Consider the following 16,507-nt stretch of genomic DNA (forward strand, 5'->3'; position numbering starts at 1 on the left):
TTGCAAAAAAATTGACGTGTCGCTATCTTTATGTAAGTAAGTGATTACTTACAGTTCCTCGCGTTTTTGGCTGCCACCTGCATTTCCTAAATCTACTTTCTTTCTAGAGGTCGCACAACAACTTCACGTTCTTTTCATGTTCTGAACTTCTTTCTTCACAGTTTTCATTTTGTTCGCCCTTATTGCTGTCCAGCACTATTAGTTTTGTGTTACTACTTGTAGATATTTGACAGAAAACAGCGATTTAAAGACGTAACTACTGTGAGATCACTGTGTGTCTAATCCTGTTTGGTTTGTTTACGTACATGTGACCAACATAACGAAGTGTATGCTGAATACTATCGTCTTACGTTTTCCTGATTATTTTGTGTAGTCGTTGTGGTACTCAGTGTTTATGAATGTGTATGGTTCTGCTGTGTTGTTGCCAGTGGTTTTCTGTTTTTCTGCTTTTACTTTACTTTTAATTTTGTTGTTTAGCTCTGTGTCTTTGTTACTATTGTAATAATTGTGGTAGGCTATTTGCATTATTATGTCAAGTTCTTTTTGGTAGTTTTCTTTATTGAGTGGCACAGTGTTGAGTCTAAGGAGCACGTGTCAAAGTGCTGCTTGCTTCTCTGTGTACGGGTGGTCTGAGGACTGGGGAATGATAACGTCAGTTGTTGTGGGTTTAAGGTAAATTTCAAACATGTGCTTATTGTTTTGTCTTTTATCGTTATTCCCAGAAAGTTAATTAGGTTATTCTCTTCTCTTTCAAATGTGAATTCTGTATTTTTAAATACCTTCTTGATCTCAGTATGTAATATTTCAATTTTTGTTTGTGGCTCATCAACAGCGGATGTCATTCATATACCTCAACGAATGTAACATGTTGTATTCTTTAGCTACTGTTTTTGTGAAAATGATCTGTTCAATGTAGTTCACTAAATTATTTGCTAAGACTTCTGTAACTGGGGACCCAATTGGTAATCCATTTCCTTGCTAAATAAAATTCATTATTGGATTTTGTTCAGTTATGAGCTTTATTAGTGTAGTTCATTAATCTGTTTATCAGGGGTGGATGGATGGATGTATGGATGGAGAGGGTTTTAAGGGCGCACGACGGCAAGGTATTCAGCGCCCGCTCAGTAACAGATTGAGACGGGTGTCAAGAAAAGACTCAGATCAATAAGATAAAACAGAACGTAAGACACAAGAAACTAGCTTGGAAAAATATGTGCCTACCCACACCAAAGCATGGCACGAAGCATGCCGCCAGCAGTAAAACATGGACAACCCAGCAAGAAAATGGTAGAGAGAGGTAAAACAATATAGCAGATGGTAGTGGCTGGCTGACTGCAAGGAAAAAGGGAGGAGGGGAGTTGACTATGTGTTTTCAGGATTTCATCTAAGATATCTATTGTTTCTGGCGCTGATATGTTGGAATACGTGCTTTCTTCATCAAATGAAAATAGTGTTCCTCTCTCTGGGATTTTTATATCCTTTATGTGCTGGATTAGCTCTGTACTGTTTGTAATTTGAAATTTTCAGAATCTAATTTCAAAATGTATCCTGAAAGATTGTGAGGGATTTTCTGAAATCCAGTGCTGGCCTCAAAGGGAGATTGGGATTCTGGATCTTTGGCGTTGGAGGACAGATGCAGTGGGATTAATCTGTGTCAGTTTTCCTTCTTCTGTGTTATCCAGCATGATGTCTATATTTTTCAGTGTGCTGTCTACATTTGTCTGGAATCTTTGTTGGGTCTGATTTCAATTTTGTAATGTTACTTTGTGACACAAATCCTTGTGATTATTCAATGTACTGTTCTTTGTCCATAAGTTCTACTGTATTCTCCCCCCTATACTGCTGAAATGATGACATTTTCATTTTCTAGGTTTTTCCTAACTTCTCTCAGTGTTTCTAATGCTATGTTTGTCTTGCTTTTGTATTGTTGGGCTTCCATATTGGTTATTATATTATAGATTTTTTTTGCTGCTTCTCTAGTTAATCCAATATTGATGCTGCTGTCTTCTCTCCTATCTTCTCTTACCAATACCCTTCCTGCTTCTATGATTAGATTTCCTATGTAATTTTCATCTGTTTCTGAATTTACATTGTATTTTAATCCTTTTTGAACAGTTGACTTTTCTTAATGTTCGTTTACGTGTATGTACAGTTCACTAAACTTGAGTACAATTAGTGTGTGTGTTTTTGTTGGTTGTGTTTAGAGTTATTGTGCTGTAACTAAAGTTTCTTAAGTTGACTAATCCTCCTTCTATGACCAGTTTCCATTCTTAGTATAGCAGTTTGTGTGTGTCTTTAGACCTCTTTGACCAGATGAGAGAAAAGTCCATATTACTAATGATGTTTGCAAGTTGCAAATCTCTCTTGTATAACATGTAATATAGTTTTCGTTTAGTAGAGAATAGGGATCTAGTTTGAATTTTAACTACATTATCTAGGTAGCATGCATCGCTTTTTGATAGCGCTGACTGAAGTCTTTTTAATCTTTGAATTAATACATTTAGGTACAAGACCATTGAATTTGCAGGTGGTGTTGAAATTTATGTGTTGTATGCTTTTATGAATGTTCAGATGATTTGTTACGAATTGCCGGCCGGAGTGGCCGTGCGGTTCTAGGCGCTACAGTATGGAGCCGAGAGACCGCTACGATCGCAGGTTCGAATCCTGCCTCGGGCATGGATGTGTGTGATGTCCTTAGGTTAGTTAGGTTTAATTAGTTCTAAGTTCTAGGTGACTGATGACCTCAGAAGTTAAGTCGCATATTGCTCAGAACCATTTGAACCATTTTGTTCCGAATTTCTGGTGTAGACCACATGGAAATGCCTGGTATGACGCGAACTAAAAACTCATTTGCATGACAGTCATCTACAACAGACAGAGAGGTATTTATACTCTACAAATATCACATATCAAAACAATACTGTCTCATTTTACATCCCACTGAAGATGGCTTAAAATAAAAGGCGAAATACCTCTGGGAGAAATAAAGTACATTACAGCAAGAAAATGTGGTGTTTTCTCTCATCTGGTCAACAAGACTGAAAGTCCCACAATAATCGCTGTACAAATAGTGAAAACTATTCATAGAATAAAGATCAGTCAACTCAAGAAATTCCAATCACGACACAATAACTCTAAACACAAATTCCACCCAAGATTAGTGAACCTTACAGACACACAAATGAACAGTAAAGAAAGTCAGTTGTTGGAGAAAGGACTACAATGTAATGTAAATTCAGAAGTACATGAGATTTATATAGGCAATCTAATTATCTTCTCTTCTATAAGAGAGAAAACAGCAATGTTAACATTGGATTAACTAATAGAGAACTAGTAAAAATAATTCATAATATAATAACGAATATGGAAACACAACAGTACAAAAAATACTAGAACACAGATTCAGTAACACAGAGAACATAGGACAAACTTTGAAAATTAAAATGTCACCATTTCGAAAGTAGACAATGTGAACACAGTCGTATTTACACACAAGGAACAATATATTGAAAAAACACAAGAATTTTGCCACAGTGTAACATAACAAAATTGAAATCAGAACCAACAAACAGATTCCAGACAAACGTAAAAAGCACCCTGATACATATAGACATCGTACTGGATAACACAGGTAAAAGAAAGCTGACACAGATTAATTCCTCTAGTCCAAAGCCTACCAAAGATCCACAAATCAAACCTCGCTCTGAGACCAATACTGGTTTCCGTAAAATCTCACTTACAATCTTTCAGGATACATGTTAAAATTATAGTCTGAAAATTCCAAAGTACATGAAGAGAGAACCATTAAAAATACTGAAACGCTAACACAATACACAAAATATATAAAAATCCCAGAATCAGCAATATTACTCTCGTTTGATGTAGAGAGCATGTATTCCAACATATCAGCCCCAGAAACATCTTAGATAATAACCTGAAAACACACAATCAACTCCGTGATGAACAGAGTAATGAAATACATTAATAAAGCTCATAACTGAACAAAATTACTTCCAATTCAATAATGAATTTTATTTAAAAGGAGAGCTATTGCCAATGGGGTCCCCAGTTTCAGAAGTATTAGAAAGTAATTTTTATAAATCACACTGAACAGATCATTTTTACAAATACAGTAGTAAAAGAATACAACATATTACATTGGTTGACGTATATGGGTGATATCCGCCATTTAATAGATGAGCCTCAAACTAAAAGTGAAAATTACACACCGACATCACCAAGATATATAAAAATATAAAATTCGCAATTGAAGGAGAACAGAATAACCTAAATAACTTTTTGGAAACAACAATAAAAAACAACAACAAGTATATGTTTGAAATTAACATATAACCACAGCTACTGAGTTATCATTCCACAGTCCAGCAGAGAATAATAACAATAACAACAATGCCATCGAACCTGTTTCGACCTACTTGTCCATGAACCCCTCCACAAAATGATTAAACCAAAACCCAAATGACCTGAACACCAAAATTTTCAACACCTCCCCGACTGCAATGACAGTCATATTCAACATCAGCATGGTTTCAGAAAACATCGTTCTTGTGCAACGCAGCTAGCTCTTTATTCGCACGAAGTAATGTTCTAGATTTCCGGAAAGCTTTTGACACCGTTCCTCACAAGCGACTTCTAATCAAGCTGCGGGCCTAGGGGTATCGTCTCAGTTGTGCAACTGGATTCGTGATTTCCTGTCAGGAAGGTCGCAGTTCGTAGTAATAGATGGCAAATCATCGAGTGAAACTGAAGTGATATCAGGTGTTCCCCAGGGAAGCGTCCTGGGACCTCTGCTGTTCCTGATCTGTATAAATGACCTGGGTCACAATCTCAGCAGTTCTCTTAGGTTGTTCGCAGATGATGCTGTAATTTACCGTTAGTAAGGTCATCCGAAGACCAGTATCAGTTGCAAAGCGATTTAGAAAAGATTGCTGTATGGTGTGGCAGGTGGCAGTTGACGCTAAATAACGAAAAGTGTGAGGTGGTTCAGATGAGTCCCAAAAGAAATCCGTTGGAATTCGATTACTCGATAAATAGTACAATTCTCAAGGCTGTCAATTCAACTAAGTACGTGGGTGTTAAAATTACGAACAACTTCAGTTGGAAAGACCACATAGATAATATTGTGGGGAAGGCGTTTCATTGGCAGGACACTTAGGAGATGCAACAAGTCCACTAAAGAGACAGCTTGCACTACACTCGTTCATCCTCTGTTAGAATATTGCTGCGCGGTGTGGGATCCTTACCAGGTGGGATTGACGGAGGACATCGGAAGGGTGCAAAAAAGGGCAGCTCGTTTTATATTATCACGTAGTAGGGGAGAGAGTGTGGCAGATGTGATACCCGAATTGGGATGAAAGTCATTACAGCAAAGACGTTTTTCGTCGCGGCGAGATCTATTTACGAAATTTCAGTCACCAACTTTCTCTTCCGAATGCGAAAATATTTTGTTGAGCCCAACCTACATAGGTAGGAATGATCATCAAAATAAAATAAGAGAAATCAGAGCTCGAAGAGAAAGGTTTAGGTGTTCGTTTTTCCCGCGCGCTGTTCGGGAGTGGAATGGTAGAGAGATAGTATGATTGTGGTTCGACGAACCCTCTGCCAAGCACTTAAATGTGAATTGCAGAGTAGTCATGTAGATGTAGATGTAGATGTAGGTTGGTAACATGTATGTAAGCAAGCCAAATAGGATGAGACGAGCAGTGAACTCACAGTAGTTACGTCTTTAAATCACAGTTTTCTGTTCAGTAATCTACAACTAATGACAGAATAGTAATAGTGCTCGACAACAATAAGGGCAAACACTATGGAAACTGTGCAGAAAAAAGTTAAGAACATGAAAACGTGAAGTTGTATCGCAGTCCGACCTCCAGCAAGTGACTAGATTGGAGGAATTCAGATTCCAGCCAAAAATGCGAAGAACTGTAAGCAGTCACTTATTTACGCAAAAATCGAGACGTGAATTTTTCTTCAATCTTCAGATATCACATATCAAAACGAAACTGTTCTAGACCCCACTGAAGGTGCCTTAAAGGAAAAGATGAAACGCGTCTGGGGGAAATAAAATACAGTGCAACAAGAAAAGGCGATTTTTATTCACCAAACTAATATTTCTGTGCTTCTCACGAATGCAAACAAACTTATTATAAAAATATTACTCATCTTCACCACGGTTTCGGTATATCTAAATATACCTTCATCAGAAGTAAAATGAACATCTAACGAATGCAATCTTCGCGCAATCACATCGTTCTTTGCGAAGATTCGGAGGAAAATAGACTTAATTAACATTTTTAAATAATTTTTTGGGGAATTAATTTTTATGCATACTACGCATACGATAACATTACCTGAAAAATCACTGTTGAAAGCTGATCATTAGTTATGCTGGGAAACGTTACTGCATCCGCTCAGTTGTGCGATTCCCCCTGGGTTTCCAGAAGCATACTGTGATTTCGAAGACCCAAGATAAAGTTCTTATCTTGCGATAAAAATAAACATCGCACTGCCGTGTCACAGGTGTGTAGCTTTGAAGTATTACTTCCACCGCACCGTTTGGTTGACCCTCGTCATCTACAAACGTGGTATCACACATGATGGTGTTAATTTGTCCACCTCAGGAATCTGACATCAGGCTAAACCTGTTTCTGTCAAGAGTACATAGATGTATAATAAGGTGGCCCTTCGTTACTACAACTTTTGCAAAACTAAGGTAACGATGGATAATTCCTTACTGCTTTTTAGCAGTGGTTACATAGTTTTTAGGGACGGAATGTATAGACATAGTTACATACATTGAAGTATCTCACTTTTTTTGCACTAGTTGTGTACATAAGATATGTAACTTCAGTAAAATGCTCTGAAAATATTTTCTTTTTGTAGAATATTTTCACCCAAGAGTGACCGTTAATGCTGCCTGACCTCAGTTTAATTGAAACGTTCGGTACAGAAAATGATTTCGTTTCGTAGCCGGGGGGGGGGGGGGGGGGGGGGAGCCTGAGCGGAAATGAAATTTGGACGACAATAATATTAAGATTACAGCCTCTGACTTCCTGGCGCTACCGATGAATATGATTATGACCTTCCTTGCAAGCAGATCACGTCTATAGAGGATCTGAAACCTATCTAGTAAGCATAATACGTTTTCACAAAAAGAACATGAAATATTACAGCCACGTGGAACATATTCTGGAGCAGCATGAAGCCTCGAAGAACCTCCAACAATGAGTTATATTACTTGCTGTAATATGCACGCAAAGAACCAACATATTTCTGCTGATGGCAAACACGTTTTTTTTTTTTTTTCATGGTAAATGATAACAGTCAAACAGTTGCAGGATAAAAGATTTATTAAAATTCTTCACCACGGTTTCGGTATATCTAAATATACCTTCATCAGAAGTAAAATACCAAAGGCGTCGTCAGTAATTAAAACATTTACTGTTGTATTTTTTTTCAAACGTCTGTGTGGATGTAGACCTCTGGGTTTATGTGTTAACGGATATTCTAATGAATAACAGCCAGGGTGTGGAATATTTGCAATTCGGTATGGTCCAGAGTATAAGATCTGCCATTTCCTGTTTAAATGTTTCAGTTTTGTGGGTTTAGGATGTGTTCTTAGTAAAACTAACTGATCAATTTGAAATGTTTGTGCTTTCCTGACACCTCTGTCATATTTCTGCTTTCTTTCCTTAGCTTTGTCACATAATGTTGTGTAAGCTTGTCTTACCTTTTCTTCTAAACTAACATGATTTGTTGTTGCTGTAAATTTAGGTACAGGGTCTGTCCATTCATTTCTTTCTGTTTTATCCATAATTAATTCAGTTGGTGTGCATCCAGTAGAAATGTGAGTTAAATTGTTCACTATTTGTTCAAATGGTGCTAGGTATTCTACCCATTTTGTGTGCTTCTCTGGTGTGTGTGTTCTCATAAACTGTCCAAATTCTCGAAATGTTCTTTCTACTAGGTTTCCTGCCGCGTGAAATCTTGAAATTAAAATATGTTTAACATTCTGTTCATCAATAAAAGTCTTCCATTTTAAACTGGTAAAATATGCTGCATTATCCGTGATCATAACTGCAGGTTTTCCTATTCTTACAAAATAATCTGTTAATAGATGTCTGGTAATAGCAGTGGTAGAAACTGAACGTAAAGCATATAATTTTAAATACTTTGTGAAAACATCTAACACAGCAAGGATGTATTTCATTCCTCCACGTGCTTGTGGATGGGGTCCTGCAATATCTAAAGAAATTAGCTGTAATGGCCTCTTAGGTATGATTGGGTGCAAGTCATTCATGCTTGTGCAATTAGAATATTTGGCTTTCTGACATTTGATGCATTTCCTAATGTTACTCAATACTCTTTGCCTTAAATTTGGAAAATAGCAATATTGTATAATCTTATCTGTACATTTGGTTACACCATAGTGTCTCCAAGTTCTGTGTGTAAATAAAATAAAATCATCAACATGAGCTTCAGGTAAGCAAACACACCAATGCTGTGATTCAGGGTTTCGTCGGTGAAATAATACTTCTTTGTGTAATGTGTAATATTTTTCAAGGTGTGGGTCTGTTCCTGCACGTAATTTATTCTTTATCTGGATCCACCTGGGATCATTGTCCTGCAATATGGCTAACTTCCTGCACATGTTTTTGCAGTAAGGTGCAAATGTACCGTCATACATGAGTAAAATTTTGAAATCTGATGTTTGTTCTGTCACATCTGAAAATTCTTGTAGGCCTTGTGGCAAACGAGATAGAGCATCGGCTATAATGTTGGATTCTCCTTTTATGTATATAATATCAAAATCATATCCTTGTAGTGATGCACACCAGCGTGCAAGACGTGAATGTAATAACTTGCATGATAGCAGGAAAGAAAGAGCTTGATGATCAGTATAAAGCTTAGTACGTTTTCCCCATAGAAAGTAGCGAAACTTGCGAAATGCCCATACTATGGCAAGTGTTTCGTGCTCGTTCACTGAATATGACTTTTCGCATTCAGTGAGCGTGTGGCTAGCAAAACTTATAGGTTTGATGACTGTTTGTTCACTTTCTACATGAATTTGGAATAAAAATGCTCCGAGCCCATAGGAACTTGCATCTGTTACTAGGCAAAAGTCTGACGTCACGTCAGCATGACATAACAACGGTGCATTTACTAAAGCATTCTTAATCGCTTCAAAATCTGTCTGACAGAACTCTGTCCATTTCCAAATATTATTTCTTTTGAGTAAAGACAGAAGATGTGGACTGTTAAGAAGGTGGTAGGGTACAAATTTCCTGAAGAATGAAGATAGACGAAGAAAGGCTTTGAGTTGTTTACGATTCTGTGGGGATGGAAAATTCTTTATTGCATCAATTTTTCTTGAGTCTGGATAAATGCCTTCAGTTGATATGATGTGACCAAGGAATTTGATTTCTCTCCTCCCTAATTTCGTCTTTGATAAATTGATAGTGACACTTGCATCAGAAAATTTAGTCAGAGGTTGCTTCAAAAGATTAACATGTTCTTCCCAAGTAGTGGTGGCAATGATAATGTCGTCAACATAACTGTGATTTGCGATAACAATTGTGGTCCAAGAACAGCATCTAAGGCTTCAATAAATACTCCAGCACTCACTCGTAGACCAAAGGGTAGAACACAAAATTTATAACTACGTCCCTCACATAGAAATGCAGTGTATTTACGACTCTTTTTATGGAGGTTCACCTGCCAAAACGATGAGCGGAGGTCGATATTGGTTAAATACTGTACATTATGAAATTTTAAAAGTTGTTCTTCCAAATTTATAGGTCGTGTGTTGATTGGGATTATAACTTTGTTAATTTCTCGTGCGTCCAGCACTAACCTTACACTACCATCCTCTTTATTAACTGTTAGTATCGGACTGCAATATGGTGAATGTGACCTTTCAATGACACCCCAAGCTTGCATTTTTTCAATCTCTTTGAAAACTGCGGGTTTCTTTGACCAAGGAATATTATAATATGTTCTACAGTATGTTTTGTGTGGTTTAACATTCGTCTCGTAAGTATAGCCTCTAATAATTCCAGGTATCTCCACAAATACCTCAGCAAATAGCTACAAAATTTCAAGTAATTCAAGTTGTTGTTCCTTTGTCAGATATTCAGATTCTGTGCATTTCTCATATAAATCATTAGGTTTAATTCCCTGAGCTACAGCTTCATTAAAAGTTGAATCACATATGTTTGTTGCTGGTGGATCCGCAAAATGTAACTGTTCAAACTTACCTTGTTTACTGTTTAAGTTTTTACCCTGTGTTAACTCTATTGTCAGTTGTTGGTTTACGGTTAAATGACATTTCCCTTTTCCTAAATCTATGATTGCTTGATATTCATTCAAAAAGTCAATTCCTAAAATGCAATGCATAACTAATTTGTCTACTACCAGAAAACTGTAATTGAGTGGTATATTTGAACATGTGAAGTTAATTAGCGCTTGAAATTTCACATTATTTGATTTGTTACCGGTGGCACTTATAATGTGACTATTCTGTACTGGCAATGTTTGTGTGTTCATTATTTGTTTGAGTTCATTATATAAGGACATTGAAATGACACTTGCTGCTGCTCCTGTATCTAACATTATTTCCACTTCATAACTACCAATCATAACTCGTGTTATAGCCTGAATAATCTATTTTTGTTTTACTGGCACTATTAAAATCTACACCCTGATATAATTATTTTTCTATTTTCTTACTGTCATCATATCGGAGAAAACAAATCGTCGGTTCCGTTGCGCTCTGCTCCCTATCGACCGTAACTCGAGCGCTTAGCTCGGTCGTCGTTCGTTTTCGGCAAATTCGGTTGTTGCTGCGGGTTGGGCTCATTGGCCAACTCAATAATATTTACATTTCTGTCGCGCGTCACCCAAGTATCAGCTGTTTGGTTGTTGACATTACCTCGCGTCGCATTGGGAGTTCCGTTAGGTAGGAATTGAGGGTTGCTGTATTGCATGTGTCGTGGCGGTGGTCCATTGTGATTTCCCCATACATTATTTCGCCCATGACTGTAACTGGTATTGTCATTATTGTTATTCCTGAAATACATGTTTGGATGTTGTTGGATGTTGTTTCTCTGAAAATATCCTGGATGGTACCTGTTATCCTCTCTTCTTTGATCTCTATGATTTCGGTTCCTTCTTCTGTTGTTGTTATTTTGAATATAACTGTTATTGTTCTGATTGTAATTACTGTTCAGATAACCATTATAGTAATAGTTACTGTTTCCTTGCCAATGCTGCGAGTTGTTTCTCCTAATATTTAATGGATTTGTCCCAGTGTAGTGTGAATTGTTTCTTTGAGTGTTTTGTTGTGGTGTCGGAGGCGGATTCCAATATCCTCTGTCATTTCTGTTGTGCGTACGCGAATTGCTTCGATGGATCGGATACAATTGATTGAAATTCCTGATCTCATCTCTGTAAACAACATCTATCTCATCAATATACCTGAAAAAATTCTTTATGTTGTCCTCGGACACTCCTATTAATTTATCACGGTAAGGAAATGGTAAGTGGCTTTTAAGTGTTCTAATTACGTCTGGTAAATCTGCTGGTTTTGTCCAATATAATGTTTTGTCTCGGTAGCATTCAAAGTATTGACGTAAATTCTCTTTCTTCGGGTTGTAAATTTCTGGATCGTATACTTCTCGTTTTAAACTTTGCTGTTCTGTGATCGGCCAGAATTCCTCAAGAAATGCTTGTTCAAACTGTTCAAATGTTAAACATCGTCTTTTAATTGCTGCTCCCCACTTAGCTACTCTTCCACGTAACAAATTTGTAACATATCGAATTTTGTCGGCTTCTAACCAATGTCTCGGGAAAATACCATCAAAAGAGCGGATGAAAACAATAGGATGCACTTTGTCTTTCTCATCACATGAAAATGTCTGAAAGTATCCATGTCGTACTAATGTTTCATCAGCTACTCCCGATGGTATTATGGGTCCTGCATTTTGTGTCAAACTGTGCATAGTATGTGGTGATGTCTGATAGTAATTTTGATCTTGTGGTAGCATTGAAAATGGTTCATTGGGATTTTTATCACTCACTGGTAATTTTATTTTCGGCTGTGTGCTAGATCTAGCATTATTCGGATTCTCATTTGTGTTTTGGTTGCCTGTTATGGGTTTTGGTATCACTGACAAACTTGGTATTACATTTTATTTAAGTTTACGTACTTCTTTCTGAATATTATCTGTTTCTCCCTTTACTTGTTCCTTTGTCTTATCTAAAATGATCGGTGTCATTATCTCAAACTTCACATCTAAATAATCATCACATAATTTGCATTCAGGTACAAGTTTCTCTGCTAGAGTTGTGTCATTCTTTAAAGTTGCAACATCTGCTCTGTCTTCAAGTTTTTCTAACTTTTCCTGTAGGGATTTCTACTCCAATGTTACATCATTTAATCTATCTGAGAGGTCTGTAATCGTCAGGTCTAAGTGTTTTTGGTTTGTTTTTACGGAATTGTGTGACTGTCGTAATTCGTCAACTTGGGTACTGGTTTTCTGTTGTTCAAAAACTACTATTAACAATTTCTCATTACATCGTTGTAAGTCAATTTTTGTCTCGTCACTGAATTCCTCAAATACCTTTTCTTGTCTAGTAACCTTGTCTGATAAGTTAGTAAATTTCCTTCCAAGACTACTGGTTGTTTCTGTCAAGTTGGAAATTTGTCTCGATAGTTTTTCAAAATTTTGTTTTACATCCCGTGTCAGTTCATCGAAGTTAGTGCCAAATTTCCCAATGTCACGTTTTAAATTGTCATTTTTCTCGTCTAAAGCGTCAAATCTTTTGTCAAATTTTCTGTTTTGGTCACCAAGTAACTTCAGAATCTGGTTGAGCATGTCAGAGTCCTGTGTCCTAGTTTCGTCATTTTCTCGTGTCTGATTGATGTCTGGTTCTGAAGTTGACGTTGTCAATGTCACGTTTTGTCGCGTAGTACTCACTCTCCATTCGCCTGTATATCTGTTTAAATGTAGGGGTTGTTGTCTTAATCGATCCGGTAAAATTATGTCTTGAACATCCTCACAATTAAGTTCAATATTCGTTTGACTGTCGGACATGTATTGCAATGTGTCACTTTCACTAAGCTCGTCCGCGGAAGCAATTTCTACGCGTCTAGCGTCCACCTTGCGATTTTCGTAATTAATTGCAAATAAAATTTTCCAATGGCAAAAATAAAATTTAAAATATGATATGTTGAAATCTGAAATTTCTCTGATGGAAATGGATATTTCTGTATGATTTTTAATTAGAAATTGAATTACTAAACTGGTACTGAAATTTCCCTCTCACAAATAAATGACTGTGAATATGCTCTTGACTTATCATTTGCAATAATAGTAAATCAATTTTAACTACAATTTGAAAAAATAATTTCGTAATAAATGGATCGGAATAAAGGAAGTACAGATGGCTGCTTGAAACTGGAAAAAATTTAAATTTGTGTACTCACCAATTTTTTTTTTGTTCTTCAGTCTTATGTTGCAAATGTAGCGTCAAATAAACAGTTTTCAATCCAAAATTTTTTCTTTCGCGTCCGTGCAAATTATTTTATGGAACGTTATCCTTTTCCCTTTTTTTTACCAAATTAATTTCTCGCCATAAAAATGAAAATTAACACGAATTAATAACAGGGAAAACAATATTGTTGTAAATTTCATGCACGTAACATTACAATTGAAATGAATGAGACTTAGTCCAAATTCATTTTCTAATGCTATTAAGCGGTTAAAATTAGATAAAATGTCCAAAATTTATAATAATTGCACTTGTATCAAATCCGGAGATTGTAAGTCCTGTCATCAGGACGGCAATTGTAGTGTTTCCTCTATCCTCGGGGTTCTGCCGTGAAAAATATAAAATAGAAAATCTGATTGGGTTTTGAATTTTTGGTGGTTTCAGTTACGGATAAGGCGGACTTCGTATTATTGATTGAGATCGTGCTGTAATTTGACCGTGCATGGCAGACCGGGTCGGCAACACTACAAAAAGCGACTGTACGGAAATAGCATCAGAAACTAATTGAAATTTACCTTATAATCTTGTTAGATACGCAGTATTAATTACAATATAGTCTTCATGGGTGTCCTCCTAATTTCTCTTGTACGACGACCCGTCTTTCACTTTTCTCCATCTGTTGAAAACTTCTTCAAGTTGTCTCTGTCATGATCAATTTACAAATTTGGCGATAACCACCTCGAATCACTATTGAAACAACCTCGCTTTGTGATATAATTTTAATTTCCACCCAAAAGCACATTCAACACATCGGCGAAAAATACACGTCTTTCGTATGAAGACAAGAGAGAGAGAGTGTCATCAATTAGTTGTTAAAAACAAAAACCTACGCAAAAGTAAAAAGACGAACAAAATTATTTATAAAAATCGGTCGCTGGCGCAGCGCTCTTCTGCGTGCGCGATCGTAAATTATATCTTTGTATTGGCGGAGGCGCGGTAGTCAAAGTACCATTACAAGATACACATCGAAATGAGGCAATCATTTATTCATTTATTTAATTATTAATAAGTTGAACATAACGTGTTCATGTTCTACAATTTCATTTATTTATTCTCTTTTGTAGTAGCGGACAGAATGAAAGGGACTCTGATGTCGCTGTCGAAAAACACTCGTGTGCACAGTGGCTACAAAATCTAAATACATCTGCACTTGGCGCACACATAAATTAAGTCATTAGCTTTGAAAGCAATACGCGAACTTTTTATACCTCGTAGACAACTATAAACAATGCCAACGTGCCTGGAACGATCGGAATTTGAGTCTGCGTTTTATTCAGTGAGGAAACAGAATCGAGAAGTAAATATAGTGATGGAAAAAATGGCAATACCAAAAAATAATTAATGTATAGTAAGGAAATTTCGGGAATATATTTCTCTAGGGAACATTTTAGAGTGATTAACATTGCAAGATTGCAGGTTAATGTAAGCGCAAGATAAGCCATTGCGAATGTGAACTGCTGCTACATTGACAAGCGGTATAACCGTCATAATGCTGATGCAAGTATGCAACCGTGAGTGCATTTTGCTGTAGAGGTGGCGGATGGCAGCCTATGGGATGGAGTTCCACGCCTGTTGCAGTTTGTCGCCCAGTACAGGCACACTGTTTGTGGATGACGATGGAGTTGTCGTTCGAAGATGTTCCACATGTGCTCGACTGGAGACAGATTTTGTGATCGAGTAGACCGAGGCAACACGGCCAGACACTGTAGATCATGTTGGGTTACAACAGCGGTTTGTAGGCGAGCGTTATCCTGTTGGAAAACACTCCATGGAATACTCTTCATGAATGGCAGCACAGAAGATCGCATCACTAGAATGACGTTCGAATTTGCAGTCAGGGTGCGTGGGTTAACGAACAGAGAGCTCAAGCTGTCACACGAAATCGCACCCGAGACCATAATTCCAGGGTGTGAGTAGCACGCAAACGGATTGGTTGTGGGCCCTGAACTGGTCTCCATGCAACCAACACACGGCCTTCACTGGCAACGAGGCAGAACCAAATTTCTTTAGAAAACACGACAAACCTTCTCCCTGCCCTCGTTTAACACCACTGCAGGCGCAAATGGCGCTGCAGGGCATGTGGCTCGGAGCTCTCCTTGAAGTAACCGATTTGTAGCAAGTTCGTTGTGTCACAGTGGTGCCAACTGCTGCTCAGACTGCTGCTGCAGATGCGGTACGATGCGCCACAGCCACACGCTGGACACGGTGGACGGCCAAGTCGCCATCCGGAGCCCGCTTACGTTCTCCTGACCGCCACTGCTAGCAATATTATGCAGTGGCTACATTCCTGCCCAGTCTTTCTGCAGTATCGCAGAAGAAACATCCAGCTTATCGTAGCCCAGTTACAGTACCGCGTTAAAACTGAGTGAGGCGTTTATAATGGCGTCTTTGTCGCCTTGAAGGCGTTCCTGACTAACATCAGCTACCACCTCCAGTCTCAAAGGTAACCGTCGCTCACGACCGTCACGGCGAGTATTTAAAGCAAACCTGATTGGCGCCGTCAAAGTGGCAACACTGGCGTCACTCTTGTGCGAAATCTGGACAGCCATCATCTTTCACAGTGAAACCTTCCCGTCTCCTCTATATATCTTCTGTTACGCAACCTTCCCTTCTACAATAACCTATGAAACCTATCCTTAGGATTTCTATCTCTTGCTTAATAATAACAAATGGACTCTTCCCTTTGAAATAAATTCTCATTCTCAATAATAATAAGTGCAATCTTCGCATAGAAATTTAAATGCTGCTTATTAAAAGTGTTTTGCGGATTATTTCGACGAAACGTAGGATGCGTCGTCGTCGTGGCCCTCAGTCGTTACCTGCGATAACGCAAAACTGTTCCTTACCTTTTCTATTGTTACTGGATCGCCATCTGACTGCTACATCTAACTGCAACATGAATATAGTTACTCTGTTTTACTATACTCTATTAGCT

At 37.7% G+C, this 16,507-nt stretch overlaps 1 protein-coding gene across 1 annotated transcript in view; it reads left to right on the forward strand.

Moving 5' to 3' along the window:
- The first annotated feature begins 1,073 nt into the window (after positions 1-1,073).
- The window catches only part of LOC124551184, a 128,942-nt gene continuing 113,508 nt past the window's right edge, over positions 1,074-16,507 (forward strand). The window contains exon 1 of the mRNA XM_047126172.1: positions 1,074-1,106. Within this exon, the coding sequence (XP_046982128.1) occupies positions 1,074-1,106 (33 nt within the window). The remainder of the gene's footprint in view (positions 1,107-16,507) is intronic.

Source organism: Schistocerca americana, chromosome 9 (assembly GCF_021461395.2).
Source record: "Schistocerca americana isolate TAMUIC-IGC-003095 chromosome 9, iqSchAmer2.1, whole genome shotgun sequence".
NCBI lineage: Eukaryota > Metazoa > Arthropoda > Insecta > Orthoptera > Acrididae > Schistocerca > Schistocerca americana.